This window comes from Callorhinus ursinus, unplaced genomic scaffold, assembly GCF_003265705.2.
Source record: "Callorhinus ursinus isolate GAN/ISIS: 27379988/994484 unplaced genomic scaffold, GSC_fseal_2.0 scaffold3, whole genome shotgun sequence".
Classification (NCBI taxonomy): domain Eukaryota; kingdom Metazoa; phylum Chordata; class Mammalia; order Carnivora; family Otariidae; genus Callorhinus; species Callorhinus ursinus.
In genome coordinates, this window is record NW_027397065.1 from 50,721,671 (window position 1) to 50,738,449 (window position 16,779).

The 16,779-nt window shown below is 54.8% G+C and overlaps 1 protein-coding gene across 8 annotated transcripts in view; it reads left to right on the top strand.

Moving 5' to 3' along the window:
• Positions 1-16,779, top strand: part of TNIP1 (TNFAIP3 interacting protein 1) — a 49,664-nt gene that overhangs the window by 17,522 nt on the left and 15,363 nt on the right. For 6 of the 8 annotated variants that reach the window (XM_073890753.1, XM_025867211.2, XM_025867213.2 and 3 more), the window contains exons 2-8: positions 2,737-2,908; positions 4,090-4,224; positions 5,584-5,669; positions 7,015-7,098; positions 9,950-10,141; positions 13,957-14,051; positions 15,632-15,752. In XM_073890753.1, coding sequence (XP_073746854.1) covers positions 2,773-2,908; positions 4,090-4,224; positions 5,584-5,669; positions 7,015-7,098; positions 9,950-10,141; positions 13,957-14,051; positions 15,632-15,752 — 849 coding nt within the window. In that variant the 5' untranslated portion in view covers positions 2,737-2,772. The remainder of the gene's footprint in view (positions 1-2,736; positions 2,909-4,089; positions 4,225-5,583; positions 5,670-7,014; positions 7,099-9,949; positions 10,142-13,956; positions 14,052-15,631; positions 15,753-16,779) is intronic. The other 2 variants (XM_073890773.1, XM_025867217.2) reach the window with 1 other exon arrangement.

Here is a 16,779-nt window from a genome sequence, read left to right on the forward strand (position 1 = left end):
CTCTTGTGACAGAGCCAGGTCACAGGCTCCTTTGGTCTTTCAGTCTCTCTGATTAGAGGCTTACTGAAGCTCTATTCTGGGCCACTTGGAACATACACTGGCGGACAAGGTGGACCCGGCCCTGCTCTTGGGGAGCTCCTGGTCTACTCGGCAAGCCAGATGTGGAATGAAAACCATACCCACCTCATCACGTAATGTCAGCTGTGAGTTCTGTTCAGGGCGAGTGTAGAGAGGTGAGCAGGATCAGGACACGGGGGACCGCTTATCACCGAAAGTGGCTACAAGCCTCTTCCAGCCCTCTGTCTCCCCGTTTGGGAACTCCGTTCGGTTCTCAGTCACGGCTCACCTTCCAAGCGCCAGACCTGTGCTGGTGACAGATGAGCAGAGCACGCTCCCCCCTCCAGGACCTTCTCCGTCAGATGCGCAGGTGCTTACACCAGTCACTCGCACTGCGTCCTGGGCAGTAAGGGTTTTGCTGGAGAGGCACCTGAGGAGGAGTAGGGAGCACAGAGGAAGGACCCCCCGCCCCCCATGGCTACCGACATTCTGAGCTCCTTGCTCTCTGCCGGTCAGTGTGCTAAGTGCCTTACCCCCACTGTCTCATACTTCAGGGAACACTTGGGTGCTTCACCTGCTCTGCTGTGTAACTTTGACCTTCTCAAGTTGAAAACAAGCCCCCCCTACACTAAGTGATGACTTTTGTGTTGGGCGTGTGGGCAGCTGTCCTTTGCTTCTGTGGGGCCCAGCCGGGCGTGGGTGCCTCTCGAAGTGTGTATTCATCTGCTGCTTCTCAGTCTTTGGGGGAGGGGTCCCACTCATTAGAACTCTGTTTTTCTTTCTGGCCCACATCATTCCGCGCTAATATGGACCCTCGGGGCAAAATCCTTGTTACTTCTTGCGCCGCAAGGTAAGGGAAACAGCCCAGAGGGTACCTGATGGCTGGGCAGCTGTTACCCCCCAGGCTGGAACTCGCTGGGGCCTGAGTCTTGTTGGGGGTTGGGGGTGTGGAGCCAGTGTAGCTGTGGGGGGGAGGGGGTGGTGGTGGTGGTTAATTTAACTCGCTTTCTGAGGCAGAACCGGATTTGCATCTTGACTCTCGAGTGCTGGCCACGTAATCCAGGCTGCATTACGTCACCTCACAGAGCCTCCCTCACACATTGAGGATAAGGCCTGTATCTTAGGGTTGTTAAATGGCTTAACAGAGATAATGCCCCCGAAACAGTGAGTGCGGCGCCTGGCAAGGGGGCCTGTCATGATTAGTCCCAGTTAATGAATGGGGCTGACATTATTAGTCCTTACTCTTTTCTTTCAGTGAGCCCTTCCTTTCACAAAGGTGCTCAGAGGGTCTTTGAGGATTCCTAACTGAAACAGTTTTTGCCCTGGGGGTGGTGACCTTGGGAGGGAGGTTTTGGGGCCCCAAGTCCTGAGGCCCCCAGTGGAGCCCTTTGGAGCTCTTTCCTCGTTGGCCAGCTCTTTGCAGGGCTGGAAGCTGGATCAGTTTTTCAGCCTCGGGACCTTTGCACTTAACTCTTCTCTGCCTAGAATATTCTTCCTTCAGATGACTAGTTCCCTCAACCCCTCCTGGTCTTTGCTAAAATGCCCCCTTCTCTGCGAGGCCTTTCCTGACAGCTCCACTTAAAATTAAAGTTCCTGCGTCATACTTCCCTACGTAACTTTTGTCCATAGATATTTTAATCATCCCTAATACTCTGTTTATCTTCCTCTCTAATCTGTCTGTCTTGGCCACTAGAACGTGAACTCCATGAGGGCTTTTTGTCTGTATTATTAGCTGACCATTTCCCAGCACCCGGACTGGTACCTAGTGCAGAGTAGATGCTCAATAAATAACTGCTGAATGAATGAATGGAAGAAGGACGTGTCTCCACTAAGTTACAGAACTGGGATTCTGAAATCACTTTGCACGGTGGTGTCAAATGAAAGAAAGCAGACGAAATCGAACGGATTGGTGCAAAACCCTGGCTGCATGAGTAGATAGTGGCTGGATGGAAAATTCATCTGTTCATTAGAACTGGAAGGGACAGACCGTACGCGAAACGGGACTGAAGGACGAGGGTGACAGTGTCAATTAGTATATTAAATATTAGTCAGGGTTTTTTCTTCTTCTTTCTTTTAGAGAAGAGAACATACCTATAAATGAAACTTGGGATTGGATTGACTTGCTTATCCCTTAGGGCCCAGGCGTGTTACTCTAAAGATCACTGATTCAGTGTAAGACTTTCATTTCCCCTCAGAGCGGGGAAGGGACTGCCCGTGATCCCGCAGTGAATTAATGGTGAGACCGTTGATTAATTCGCTGTGTTCCCTGGGCACTCACGTCCTAGCTTTACCGAGCTGGGCACTGAGGCTGCGGCGTTGCAGGGTCCCTGTCCTTCTGGACCCCCACCGATAGGACGTGAACTCAGGTTGTTTGACTGCCAAGTCCGTTGCTCTTTCTTGCACCCCACTGGCACCTCAAGCAGGTTGCTGTTCCAGATGCACCAGCAGTGCACTGAGGCCGCTGAAAGGAACTGCTGCCTCTCTGGGGTTGTCTCTTAATAGAGACACAGTGTCCAGCTCAAAGGAGGTGACCATGCCGCTCCGCCGTCCTGTGGCCAGACCAGCCTCAAGGGCTGTGCTCTCTCCTGGGTGATGGGGACCGCCTTCTGGGGGTACGGATGGACTAGGTTGCATCAATGGCCTGGCCAGCCCCCTCATCTACTGCTGTTGTCCTTACAGCCAGGTGGGCGCCACGGCAGGGGTTGAGCCACCCTCATGGAAGGGAGAGGACCATACCGGATCTACGACCCTGGGGGCAGCGTACCTCTGGGAGAGGCTTCTGCAGCTTTTGAGCGCCTAGTGGAGGAGAATTCCCGACTGAAGGAAAAAATGCAAGGGATAAAGATGTTAGGTAAAACAGAGCCTGCGCTCTCCCTGCAAGCCTCCTCCCTGCAGCCTGCCATGCTAGCTGGCATATGCCTCCACCCGAGTCATCCCTCTGCCCCTCCTGGCCCGGCGTTGGCTCCTGCCTCGCAGCTCTGTCTTTGTGCACTTCTGTAGCATGTTGGCAGCATCCCCAGCCCCGATTCTCAGCACCCGAGCACCAGGATGGCAGGACTCAGGAGACCTGAGGGACCTAGAAGGAGGCGTGGGGTGGGGGAGGGAGGAGGGGCTGGAACGGCCATTTTGTGCATGTGGAAACAGAATGGTCTTGTCTTCTGGAAGCACCAGCAATGGGAGAGCTGGCCTGACAAAGGCAACAAGGGCACAGTCCCCAAGTGTTGGAGCAGGGAGCTGAGCTTGGCTTGAAGCAAAGCGGAGATAGGTCCCTTGGTTTCTCTTTTCCCGGCTTTTGCTCGAGCTGTCCCCATTGCCTGGAGCAGGTCCACTTACCTCCCCATGACTGAACCAACCCGGATGCCATCTCGTCCTCCGGGTGAAGGATTCACTGATACCCTGTCCAGAGGGGTCTCTTTGCTCTCCACACCCCTAAAACTCTTCCTTTGCTTTGCTGCTACCTTCTCTGGCCTTAGGCTTTGGGGGTGAGCATAGGTCCCTGATTTTCCAACTGCTTACTCCTTGCTTGGCAGATCTCTGCTTGGAATGGCAGATTAGGGAAGGAGGAATGGAGTTTCCCATTCCCCACCTGTAGAAGGAAAACTGAGGCCCAGAGGGGTGGTGGTATTGCCAAAAGTCTCCACCTCAGGCAGCCCCTGACTGGGGGGGGGGTGTAGGCTGTGGGTAGCCCCCAGGGGCCGTGATGGCTGGTCTTGGAGAGCCCCTGGCTTTCTGTAGAGTCCCTGGCCAGGTATGGCAGGAGTGGGGCAGGAGGACAGTGCCTGGAGGCCAGGAGTTTGTCCTCGGTTCCCCTCCACTCCGTTTTCCCTGATTGCGGGGCCCCTTCTTTCCCTGGCCCATCTCTGCTTGGGGGCTGGAATGATGTGTGTCACACTCAGCCCACAGGGCAATGGTGGGGGCACAGCCAGGGCCCGCAGCATCAGGGAGCCACACAGAAGCAGGCTTAGGGGTGTGGGGCCGGGAGAACGGGTGCACTGAGCTGAGTAACTCCTTTGCTCCACGTCGTTTCCCCAGGGGAGCTTTTGGAAGAGTCCCAGATGGAGGCATCCAGATTGCGGCAGAAGGCAGAGGAGCTGGTCAAGGACAGCGAGCTGCTCCCGCCACCATCTCCCTCTTTGGCCTCCTTCGACCACCTGGCTGAGCTCATAGGTACGAGGGGGGCCCAGGTGGACCCCTGCCTTTCCCCAGACTCCTAACTTTCTAGACCCTGAACAGTGGTCTCGCTCCTCGTTTGGAAACCCACATCTCCTCCATTGATCCTGAGGCCACAGAGCCTCCTCCTAGTCATGTTTTGTCTACAGCATCCCTCAGAAGGTCAGACGTGGAAGGGACCTCAGAATAATTCTGTCCAAAAATGGCTGGTGACTCAGCACTCCTGAGGCCGTGGCAGACATTAGTGATGGATCACAATCCCCTGCACCCAGGATGTGGCCTCAGGATCTGTAGCAGCATATTTATTCAGCAGATCTTTAATGAGCAGCTACTATGTGCCAGGCATAGAGTTCCAGGCAGCTGCTTTGGGTCACTCAGAGTTGGCGCACGGGTTGAAAGCTCTCTGGGCTGGCCCCCCTTTTTGCATTTTACCACAGGGGAAGCTGAGGCCCGTGGAAGAATCTGGATTTCCTCTTAGCCTGCTGCAGTGTATTTCAGGTGTAAGGTATACATACTACCTATTAAAGGAAAGCATTGACTATGAGGAAGGCTTGCAGTCCTGAGTGGGGTCACCGTGCATTCCTCAGTGTGTCTCCGAGTACAGGGCAAGGTCGGGGACAAGGAAAGAAAAGATCCCCACACATGAGGCTCAGGTGCCTTCTGCTGCCGCCCTCCTCCAGTCTTTGCCCAGGCCGGTGTGGCGGCCTTCCACTGGCTGGCGGTTACATTTGCTGAATGGACAAGTGGAGGAAAGTGATGAGCCTAGAGTCCACTGTGCTGCAGTCAGTGCGTGCTTCCAGCCTCCACTGGTCCGCTCAGTGGTGATTGCAGAGTCCCAGCTTGGCGCCGGGCCCACCCCCCGAGGGAGAGCTGCAGCGCCCCTCCAGCGGCTCCAGGAGGTCAGAGGGAGGGCCGAGTCTGAGTCCTGGTTTTGCCGTGGCTGGCTGTGTGACTGTGGGCCGGTTGGTGACCTTTCCCTGCCTCCCATTTTCTTACTTGAAAATGGAGATACAGAGCTGACCCAGGAATTGGCTGAGATGATAAATATAAAAATACTTTGTTAATCGTAAAGTGTCCCCTTTGTCATCACCGAGGCAGGTCCAGGGTAGCAAGGAGCAGTGGCCACCTTGGGATTTTCCCAGCAACTCCAAAAAAGATGGTCTCTCTGCCCAGGCTCTGTCTCATCATTCCAGTCATTTTCCTAGGCTACCTGGCCCTGGTGGGACCACCTCCCATTTTCCAAGACTCATGTAGGGAACGCTGAGAACCCTTCTGGCCCAGGCTGTCCTCAAGGGCATGGTATGTGGGCTCTCCCCCCTTTTCCTGCCGCTTATCCATGTGTTCTCAATTTTCCAGGAAAGGATGCAGGTGGCCCAGCACCGCCTGCTGACCCTGCACACCCCAGCAACAAACCAGAGCCGGTCCAAAAACCTCCATCCAGCGTAAGTTACGTTTGGCGTCGTGGCTAAAAGTTGCCTGGACCTCAAGGGCCCATTCGCAGATACGAGAACTTGGAGAGAGAGGGTTGAGGTCAAAAAACTTGTGTTTTGACTTGCTAGGTGATACTGGACAAGTTGATCTCTGTCTCCCTGGGGCCTCGGTTTCCCTGTTTTCAAATGAAGGTCATAGTTAACACTTACCAGGAAGACCCCGGGATGCACAAGGCATTCTTCCCATCTGCTGAGTTGCATAATGCCAAGCCTGTGTTGACCATGCACAGTGCTGGGAAAATGGATAGGTGTGACCTGGAACTCTCATTCTCCAAGGGGGCTCAGAAAGTGTCTTCTCCAGAAATGCCTTGAGAATTTCTTCTTGGTATCCTAGGACTGGAAGGGACCCTAGTGGCCATATTGTGTAGGGTCTTCATCCTACAGACGAGGTCCAGAGAGGGAAGAGCATTTTGTCGTGAGGTCGCACAGACCACTGGGAAGTGGAGGTGAAAGGAAGACTTTCTCGGGCAGGGCTGAGATCCAGAGCTGGGCTCTTGGCCGGGAGGCTCAGCCGAAGCTGAGTGCAGTGATCCTTCTATGCATCTGCCCATTCCTGGGACAAGGGAAGGCTGGGGTAGTCCTTGGAGATCAGGTTTAATAGCAATCCCAGAGCCAGTTCCTGGTTGAGGGGAATCATTGGCCTATCCGCTGGTTGCACAACCAGTGCATTCCACTTGGTATGGCTGAGAGGTGTGAATCGTCTGAAGCCCTTGACCACCCTGCTTTTGGGTGAATCGTGAAGGTCTTTCCAAATTTGTTGGTGTACCCTTAGGACTCATTGCAGATCGGTCCACTCCTCTGGAATCTCTGGCACAGGGTTGGCAAGGCTGGCACGGGACTGTCTTGTGGTGGCCATATTAACTGTTCTCAGTGTTGCCTGCTTTTGCATGAACTAATGACATGCCCTCGGTTTCCGCATCTGTCCGAAGGGGACATAACCCTCTGACCTCTCTGTAGGTTGCTTTGAGAAATAATGGAATTTGTGAAAACATTTAAAAAGTGCAAGGTCTTTAAAAGAGAATACAACTGTAAAGTGCTAGCGGTTCAAGGTCACTAGTCCAATATCCCTGTTCTACAGATGAGGAAACTGGCCGCGGAGGGGAAGGTGACCTCAGATCACACAGTGGGGTGCGGGAATCCTGCTCTGTGGTCTCACAGGAAGTGATATAGAATTGCCCCGTGAGCTCAGCCTCCACGTGGAGGGGCTGCCCGGATGAGTTGCTGCTCTGTCACGAGGCCCCAGATGAGGGGCGAGGTGTTTTCCTCTCAGGCGGTCCCTAACTCCCTTTCTGTACAGGGCACCTCCTCTGAATTTGAAGTGGTCCCCGCTGAGGAGCAGACTTCTTCGCCAGCAAGCGGCGGCCAACCCAGAAACACCATGGTGAGTAGATGGCGGGTCCCTGGCTCATCCCACGTCTCCTCTCTCTGTTTCAGTCACCTGGCCCTGGAGGAGAGGCACAGAATCCACTCGAATCCCTTGGGCACTCTGGAGTCACTTGGGGATACACAAGGGGCCGGGGCAGGGGGTGCTTCTCGCTCACATATGCAAATTCCTGGCCGGTGACTTCCCCTACTGGGGCCATACAGGCACCGGACTATTGAGAAAGCCTGGGCACAGTGCCAGCTCTGCTGGTCCCGGCCTTGTGCTGGGCACCTCCACACACTATGACTCAGCTTTTGGGCTTGCCGCCTCCTAGCCTGGGTGGAGTAGAAAGGGCCAGAGAAGCCCAGAACAATTTAAGGCAGGTGATTTACCCTTTTGTGCAAGCTCTCTGTTCCTCCCAGGCCCCCCTTCAGGGCATTTATGCACACTCACACTCTCACACACACACACTCACACACACTCACACACACTCACACACACTCCTTCAGCTCTGGAGGTGTCTATCCAGCATCCTCTTTCCATATCTTAACCTACTTGTTGCCTTTATTCCAACTGTGTCCCCCTCTGCTCTCTCTTAAAATGGCAGACTTAGTGGAGAACCGTTGCAAAAGGTCTAGAACATCCTTTTTCTTTTTATAAAGATTTTTATTTATCTATTTGAGAGAGAGAGCATGGGGGCGGGGTCAGAGGATGAAGCAGACTCCCTGCCGAGCAGGGAGCCCGATGCGGGACTCGATCCCAGGACTCCAGGATCATGACCTGAGCCAAAGGCAGTCGCTCAACGAGCTGAGCCACCCAGGCGCCCCCTGGTCTAGAACATTCTTGAAAAGTCTTAAAGTGCCATCCTCTCCTCCTCCTTCCTTCGTGTCTACTTTGAGATTTTTTGGTGGTGGTTATAAGGCAGTAAGTGGCCTGACTCTTCCCCGTGGTCTCTGTTTCCTCCTCCCACCAAGAACTGGGGGGCAGATGTTGCTCCTTAGTTCACTGGTGGCATGTTGTATCTGTTAGTTCCCCCTCCCCCCCAGTGCAAGGTCCCCATCAAGTGGTCATCCGGCTTACACTAGCATGCCCTCAGTGACAAGCGGCTCCTCACCGTATCGGGTGGTTCTCCTGCTCTATCCCTGAAGGTTCTGAGATGCTGGTTGAGGAGGAAAGACACCGCCCCCCTGCCCCTGCTCAGAGAGTATTTCACTCTATCACTTGGACCAGTAGTTAACCATCTTGTTAATAAGTTCCTTCCTAGCCCCACCATGTGCCTAGTCTGTGCCAAGCAAAGGCAAGACAGCCTCCTTGCCCCTTGGGAGCTTGCAGGCTGGTGGGAGAAATCGTAGGGATGAAGCAGTTCATGAGCCTTAAATAGAGCAGCATTCACCACCTCAGATCCTTTGCGGGAAGAGGCAGTGGGGGAGTGAATGCCCACCTGAAGCAGCAGCTTTACCTCCTGTTAGGATAAGGTGCTAACAATACTACGGAGGCATTCACTGAACACCACGCTGGGGCCGTAGGGCATTTCCAGGCTGCAGAGTACAGAGACAAGGGAGCTCAGTGTGGCAGGGCACTGAACTGGATCAAGAGTCAGAAGCCTACATTCCAGTCCTGGCTCTGCCACTGAATCACTGGGCAACTTCGGGCAAGTTCCTTCTGCCCGTACTGTGGTTTCTCAGCCTGAGCCCTGAGGCTCCCCATGGCACTGACGTCTGTGACTTCCATAAATGTTTCGGGGAAGCTGCTAGAGTAGCTGAAACGTGGGCAGGGCTGGGAAGGATGGGCAGAGGGGACACTGCGGGAGTGAAGACTGAGGTGGCACGGGACCTGGTGTGTAGAGACTCAGGCAGGGGAAGGTGGGGACTCACACCGGCAGGGGAGCGGGGCTCCATGCGGTGAGCTGTAAGGTGCCAGGGAGGATCCTTGGGCATGGTGTTGGCATAACTAAGGCACCATTGTCTTTGGTAAGAATGTTCTAGACAGAGGAGAGGTGGCTAAAGAGAGAGAGGGAGAGAGAGGCCGATTGATTACTGAGATTGGACTCCCACAGTTTGCTTCATTTCATTTCTTTTTTTTTTTTAAAGATTTTATTTATTTATTTGACACACAGAGAGAGAGAACAAGTAGGCAGAGAGGCAGGCAGAGGGAGAGGGAGAAGCAGGCTCCCTGCTGAGCAGGGAGCCCGATGCGGGACTCGATCCCAGGACCCTGGGACCATGACCTGAGCCGAAGGCAGACGCTTAACCAGCTGAACCCAGGCGCCCCTGCTTCATTTCTTGTATACTCTACTAGATTGGGACTCTTTGAACCCTCTAAAGCAATGGTTCCTGACCCGTTTTGACTCTGGGGTTCTCTGATGAGTTGGTAAATGCTTGGACCGTTCCCCAGAAGACACACCTGTAGACATAAAAGTCAGACAGTTTTGGTCTCTGCATGGCTCCCTGCTCAAGGGTCCCTGAACCGAAGAAGCAGTGCTGTTTATAGAGTGACACCCCTCTCCTGGGCTTGCAGCTTTCACATGTCATTCACCCTCATAAGAACCCTATGAGGTAGAAGGGAAGGGAGGAGTGTGTGTACATTTAGTAGAGGAGGATTTAGAGGCCTGGTGGACGAGTGGTTTACCCACAGGCACTCGGTGAGGCCCAGAGTGTGGGAGGAAGGTGGCCCTGCTGCTGGTAAGCCAGCCTGTGGCCTGGGAGTCCCAGGTCCTGCCCCATGAGTCAGCCCTAGACAGGGAACCTGTGTAACTAGAGAATTTCCCTGGGCTGAGCAAAGCTCAGAGGGGAAACTGAGTCATGAGGCATGGGGAAGCCAAAGGAGAATGGCCAGTGATGAGTGGTTGGTGTGCCTTCCCTCCCGCCAGGCGTTGGGCCCCCTGCCCCACGAGGACAGCAACCTGATGCTGCATCTGCAGCGCCTGGAGACCACGCTGAGCGTGTGCGCTGAGGAGCCGGACCGCACCCAGCTCTTCACGCACCTGGGCCGCATGGCCCTCGAGTTCAACCGGCTGGCCTCCAAAGTGCACAAGAATGAGCAGCGCACCTCCATCCTGCAGGTGAGGCCGGCTGGGAGGGGGACCGCGGACGGCAGGTGTGCCCCCCCCGCACCTGCTCCCATTCTTCCTGGGAAGCCAGGGGTACCACTGGCACCTCTGAGGGTGACGTTGGGGGCTGACTCCAGGCTTACCTTTCAGGGTGGTGAGCAAGGTCAGGAAGGCGTGGGAAGGCACGAGGAAAAGGAAGGAAATTGGAAAATGTGGGTGGGCAATGCAAATTTCATGGCTGGGGATACCACCGGGGCGTGGATGCAGGCAGGTCGGCAGCAGTCCTACCTCTAGTAGGTGGAAGAGTTGGGATTCAGACCTCAGCCTGTCATGCTCTGGATCCCGTGCTCGAAGCATCATCCTCACCTGCCTCCCAACCCTCCCTGCACCGTGGGAGTGAAGTCAGATTCCTTCCTAGGCCAGGCCAGACCTTGGAATAGAATGGTCCTTGGTTCTAGTAGTGACTTTTGGGGGTTTTTTTTTGCTGTATGACGGTACACAGGTCACTTATCCTCTCTGTCCCGCACTGTCCCTTTCAGTGACATGGAGTTGGGAATGCCTACCTCCTGGGATTGCTGTATTAATGAAGCACCCAGGGCAGCCTCAAACACAGCAAGTGGTCACTGGTAGGGTTTCGTGGGGATCAGTCGTCGGTCCTGGGCAGGGGATCTTAGCCTCAAGGGCCTTGGGTAGGAAAGGATTCCCAGATAGCGATACTGAGGCTCTAGGAGGACCTGAGTGCCTGTCACCTTAGTGACAAGGCATAATTGAAGTCTCCTTCCTCCCTCTGTGCCAGTCACTGTTCGGTCACGGATCTGTGGTCTCACTCATGTCAGCAGACATTCAAGATGGTCCAGTTGATGGGGGGCAGCGGTGAGGGGGGTAGTCCGCTGTGTGTGACCTCGGGAAGGGCTGGGCTGACAAGAGCAAGCGGGGCGTCCCGGCTGGAGACAGGTGTGAGGAGAGAGGGGAGGGGCAGAGGACTCCGGGGAGAACGCAGGACTCCCATCCCACCTTGAGGGAAGGGTATGTTGAGGGGAGTGAGTGGCGGACACTGAGCGTCTGGGGGTTCCAGGCCGAGGGAGAAGTCTTTCTGCTATCACAGAGGCTTAGAGGTGTCCAAGGCGAGCTCTGGGGAGGTGAAGATGGTGCACTGCATGCAGTGAGATCACTTTGAGTGTCAACTTTTTGGCTTTGAAATGGCGATTGATACCAGGCCTCATAAAAGAGGGTCCTGCCAAACTCCAGTATCTTTTATATCTCGAGCTCCCGTGTGTGTTGCCTTCTTGGCTCTTACCATAGTTTGTTAATAATTTTATCTTCTTGGATCATTTATCTACTTTGTGCTTGATTTTTTTTCCCTTGCGCTCCCTGCTTAAATATAGGGCTCACAAGGCGGGGCACGTACCTTATTGGTCATATTCACCACTGTATCCCAGTGCCCAGCCTAGCAGGTGTTTCATGCACATTTTTGAGCGCATGAGTGAGTGAATGATCAAAGGACCTCACAGGTAAGCTCTCTTGGCCCCTCTGGTGGAAGGTGATGACCTTGGTGACATCCTTCCTCCATCGGCTGTTGTGTTTCTGGGGCATTTGCCCAGAGCCTCGGAGGAAACAGCTCTCTGGACTGGCCGGTCGACAGCACACGGGTTCTCGTCCCGGCCTTCCCTTAGTGACTGGGAGCAGGACATTCTGTTCCTGCCCAGGGCCGTGGCATCCTGGGTATTTGTCTAGCCTCTGGGTGGAGGCACATTAATCTGGTTCCTCCTCATCTGTTCATTGATTTGTTTCTTGGTTCACTCAACAAACACTGTCAAAGGCACATATGGTGCAAGGTCTCTGCCAGACGCTGGAACCAGTCACGGGAGTGTTCGGTCCTCTCGGCCTCGGATCCCTCGTGTCCTGCCAGCCTGTTTCCAGGCTGTCTCCTCCACGCAGCCTTCCCGGGTCTCCCCTGTGTTAGCCAGGAAGGGCTGGGTTTTGCTGTGGAAACAGACAACTCTGAAATCTCCCTGGCTACCGTGCAGTATTCCCTCAGATTCCATGTGGCTGGGGCTTGTTTCTGCTCCTCAGTTACTGAGCGGCGCAGGCTGACAGACAGCCCGGCATCTCGTGCCCTTTGGCACGAGAGAGAGAGACCAGAGAATTGTGCCTGGGCCAGCCCAGAAGTGGACCCATGTCGCCGCTGCGCACTTTCATGGGCCAGGAGTAGTCAGCTGATGGCAGAGAGCCCAGGGCTTGGAACCGGAAGGGAGCCATGAAAGGCAGTGATTGCCACGGGCTACAGGCCTTCCTGCCCCTCTCTGCGCCTGCGGCGCGGTGGGCGGGGGACGGGGGGTGGGCACCCCGGTTTCCATCTGCCACATGGAGTGCAATCCCAGTGGTGATTCTTAGCAGCTGTGCAACCTCATGCACGTCACATCACCTGCACTGGCTGCTTTTAAAACAGTGATGAGTTAAGTAGCTTTGGGGAAGCCGTGCAGCTCCCACGAGCAGCGAGCAGAAGAGCACCTGGCCGTGGACGTGACGTGTACTAGGTGCTCACTGAGTATTTGTCGGAAGAGGGAGTAACTTCGTGCTGACACCTGCAGCACATTCCTAGTCGGCACCCCTGCCCTCCCTGGGCCTGGCCGTCCATCTTCCATGCCCCCTCCCCATCGCCGTGCTCCCAGCAGGAGTCCTCAGATAGCATCAGGGGACTGGCAGGCCACAGGGCGCTTGCACCCCGGGGGTCTTGTCTGTAAAGGAGGCGGAGGAGGAACGTTGTCCCCATGCGGAGAGGGGGGAATCTGTGTCTCCAGTGTGAAGCAAGCCCAAGCTGCACCTGAGAACTCGCTGAGGTCTTTTTTTTTTTTTTTTTTTAAAGATTTTTTATTTATTTATTTGACAGAGAGACACAGCGAGAGCAGGAACACAAGCAGGGGGAGTGGGAGAGGGAGAAGCAGGCTTCCCGCGGAGCAAGGAGCCCGATATGGGGCTCGATCCCAGGACCCTGGGATCATGACCTGAGCCGAAGGCAGCCGCTTAACCGACTGAGCCACCCAGGCGCCCTCGCTGAGGTCTTGACCGAATGCCCTGTCTTGCCATCTGGCCACACCAGAAGCCTCTGACATTCTCCAGATTGACTAGCTCACAGGCCTCCTAGGACTCCGCTCCTCGCTTGTTGGTTACTTCACTGGACCCCTTGGTCATGCGGTCGGGCATTCCTTCAACAGAGTTGAGCCTTGGCTGCGCTAGGTCCTGAGCTGGGCTGGGGATCTGGCAGTGGACAGGAGAGCCGGGGAGGGGGTCCTGGGCCTCCGGGCACTCACAGACTGGTGATTCTTCAGCTGTACTTGTCACAGGTCCTGAGCAGGGTGAGAACGGGGTCTGTGAGCAAGGATAATGGCAGTGACCTCACTCACCCGAGGTGTGGGAGTCAGGGAGGATTTCTCTACGAAGTGATGTTTAGGCTAAGACCTGAAGCAGGAGTAGAAGTCAGCTGGGGGAGGCTGGTGAGGAAGAGTGTTCTACGCTGTGGGAACAGCAGTGGAGGAGGAGGAGGGATGGAGCCCTCTGCCTAGCAAGACCAGAAGGCCCTGTGGCTGATTCTTGGTCAGGTATCCTCATGGCTGGCTCCTGAGGGAGAGGATGCATAGAGGAGCCTGCATGGGCCTAGCACCTGGATTCCCAGCTATCCTGAGAGGGCCTGGGTGAGGCCACGCGAAGGGGATAATGTGTTGGGACCTGGTGTGTCTATGGCCCCTCCCCTGTCCTCCATCCTCAGCCTGCATTTGGGATGCACCCCTTCCCTCACCTTGGCCCCTGTCTACCCCTCTGCCTTGCAGACCCTGTGTGAGCAGCTTCGGAAGGAGAATGAGGCCCTGAAGGCCAAGCTGGACAAGGGCCTGGAACAGCGGGATCAGGCTGCTGAGAGGCTGCGGTAAGTCCAGGCTCCTCAGGAGCGAGGCGTCAGACGGGCAGGAGGAGACGGGTAGTGCCTGGCACCGATTTCTGGGCTGAGGGTTGAGGGTTCTGAGGCTTTGGATGTCAGGTCTCTTGGTCCTTCTCCTTGGACACCTTCTCTGGCCCTTTTAATACCGTTGTAGAGCGCCCTGAGAGCTTCAGAAGAAGGTCCGCATAAATTGTGCTCCTTCCTTGGGAACTTGGACCCTTAGCCTGGCAACAGCAGCCTGCCTGCTGTTGGGCAAGGGCTCAGCGCTTTGTTGCCCTCTGCTGGTCACCATCGTGTCCTGCCGTTTTCCTGCTGACCGGCAGGGGTCCCTCATTTGCCTCCTGGCTCTCGGATTTCATCGTGCCTCAGGATCACTGAGGGTCAGGGAAGGCATTATACGTTCACACTCCCACCCCTCCCTCCTCTGCTGAGATCCTGATTCAGTGGATGAGGCAGGCCTAGGCATTTTCCCGAGGGCCTCTGTGATTCCAGTGTAGGTAGACCCAAGATCACACTTGAGAAACACTGCTCTTGACTGTCAGAGTTTGAAGGGCCCCTCGAGGTTAGGCAGGTCAGACCCCGCATTGTGCAGAGGGGAGACTGAGGCCCAGAGAGCGCAATGTGTAACTACTGATTCACTGCGCCATTTGGAGGCGGCATATATTTATTTACTTCGGCATGGCCTAACGGTTGGGGGTGTTAGAGCCATAATGACTCCATCCATGGGTCTAAGACCGCAGGCTAGAGGAAGGACTCATGACTAGAAGGCAAGAGTGCAAGTCCCTGCTGTGTGACCTTTGGAAAGCCACTTTACTTCTCTGTTTTTCTATTATTACATGGAAACTTAGCTGGCAGATACAACGTAAATATTTTCCCTATTTCAGTCATACCTGAACCCACATCAACACTTTTTACTATGTCCTATGTCACCTACCTTATTGATTTAAGAATTTGCTTTGATTTGAATCATGTTTTTACGTAAAGTTATGATAAAGAAAACTTGCCCTGGAGTTAATGGAAAACAGCATTACCTGCAATGAATAGAAGACAACCCCACCAATAAATAAAATGAACATGGAGGGGTATTACTAAGTTCTGGCCAAGTGCCGCGACCCACAGGAGGCTCTGAGCCTGAAGCCTGCCCTCTCCCTGTGAACGACACAGACCAGCACATCCTGGAAGAGAGCTCCAGACCTGTTAGCCTCAGCTAAGACTGTTCCCCTGCTCCACACAGGAAGTTTGAAGCTGATTGGAAAGGGTGTACCTTTCTCTCTGGAGCATGATCAGGGTTGTTTAATGCAGGTTTGGATACATCCTGGAGATCTCATGTACGCAGACCTCACACAATTGGGAAACCCTGCTACTGATGACCAGAGACTTCTAGAGAAGCCCAGATTGCCAGCAAAGGGGCCTAGGGATGCCTTCTTTTGTTCTCCCCAAGGGCAGGTTTCAGGGTCCTGCTTCTTCTCCAGGATGCAGCTACACTTCAGATGAGTAGTAGGTCCGAGGACCCCAGCCTCCTTAACGCAGGGCCAGCAATGTGACCTCTCTGTTTGCCTCTGACCCAGGGAGGAAAACATGGAGCTCAAGAAGTTGTTGATGAGCTGTGGCAAAGAGGATGCCTGTGGGCAGCCAGGCTCACCAAAGATAGAAGGCGCAGGCAAGAAGGGAGTGGCCGGACAGCAGCAGGTACGTGCCCAGAAACTCCTTCCACGGCATCCTCGATCACCAGGGCCAGGCCTCTGCTGCTGCCTCCCGTGGCAGTGAGCCCACCACCTCATGCTGCAGCCAGCATCCCTGTTACAAGGTCCTCGTTAGATGGTGTCTCCTTAGCTTAGCCTGACAGCCCATGCCCCTGGAGCTTCTACTCCTCAGCCCTCATTCCGCATCCCATCCCCTGGCATACACACTTGGGCCGCTGGCCCTGACCATGGCTCAGTGGCCCCCACAGGCCTTCTCCTCTCCAGGCTGAGTAGCTCCAGTTCATTCGGCCACTGCTCATAGATAGCGGTGTCGAGTCCTTCGCTCAGTCTGAGCACATTCCCTAAACGTGTTCCCGTTTGTGAAGATCTCTGTTGGGTGGGTCTCAAAAGTCAGTTTAACATCTCAGATATTCCTGGCAGAATTAGGGTGTTGGGTGGAGAAAGCCCCTCAGGGGACCCTGGTAAGCTCCTGGGATTGCGTCCTGGGGCCTCTGACCTGGAGAGAAGTGGGGGTTAGCTGACATTGCCATGACCTGGCACCTCTTCCCACAGCCGCTCCCAGCTGTGGCTCACATCCAGTTCCCACGCACGAGCTGGCTCTCCTCCCTTGCCCAGTCTGTGCCTTTCCCCTTCCTGCAGAGCTGAGTCCCAGCTTTTTCCTGACGCGTTTTCCCCTTTTAATGGCTGCACAGCAGGACTCAACATCTTTAACAAACCCCACACCTATGTAATAGCAGCAATTACCTTAATAACTTAATTCCTCGGTACTGTGTGGCAGTGTGTAAGGTACCTGGGACTTGCAAATCTGTCATCCTATTTGGATCTCCGCTCTACACGTATGCTAAGCAGGGCCGGGACGATTACTCCATGACACAGCCGTGGCAGGAGGTGTGGAGAGGTCATGTGACTTCCTGTCATCAAGATCCCTGCATCACCTGCCAGCAGGCGACCGACCAGCAGTGTGGCAGAGACCCATGCTGTTAAATGACTGTCTGCACTCCAGCCCGTGAAGC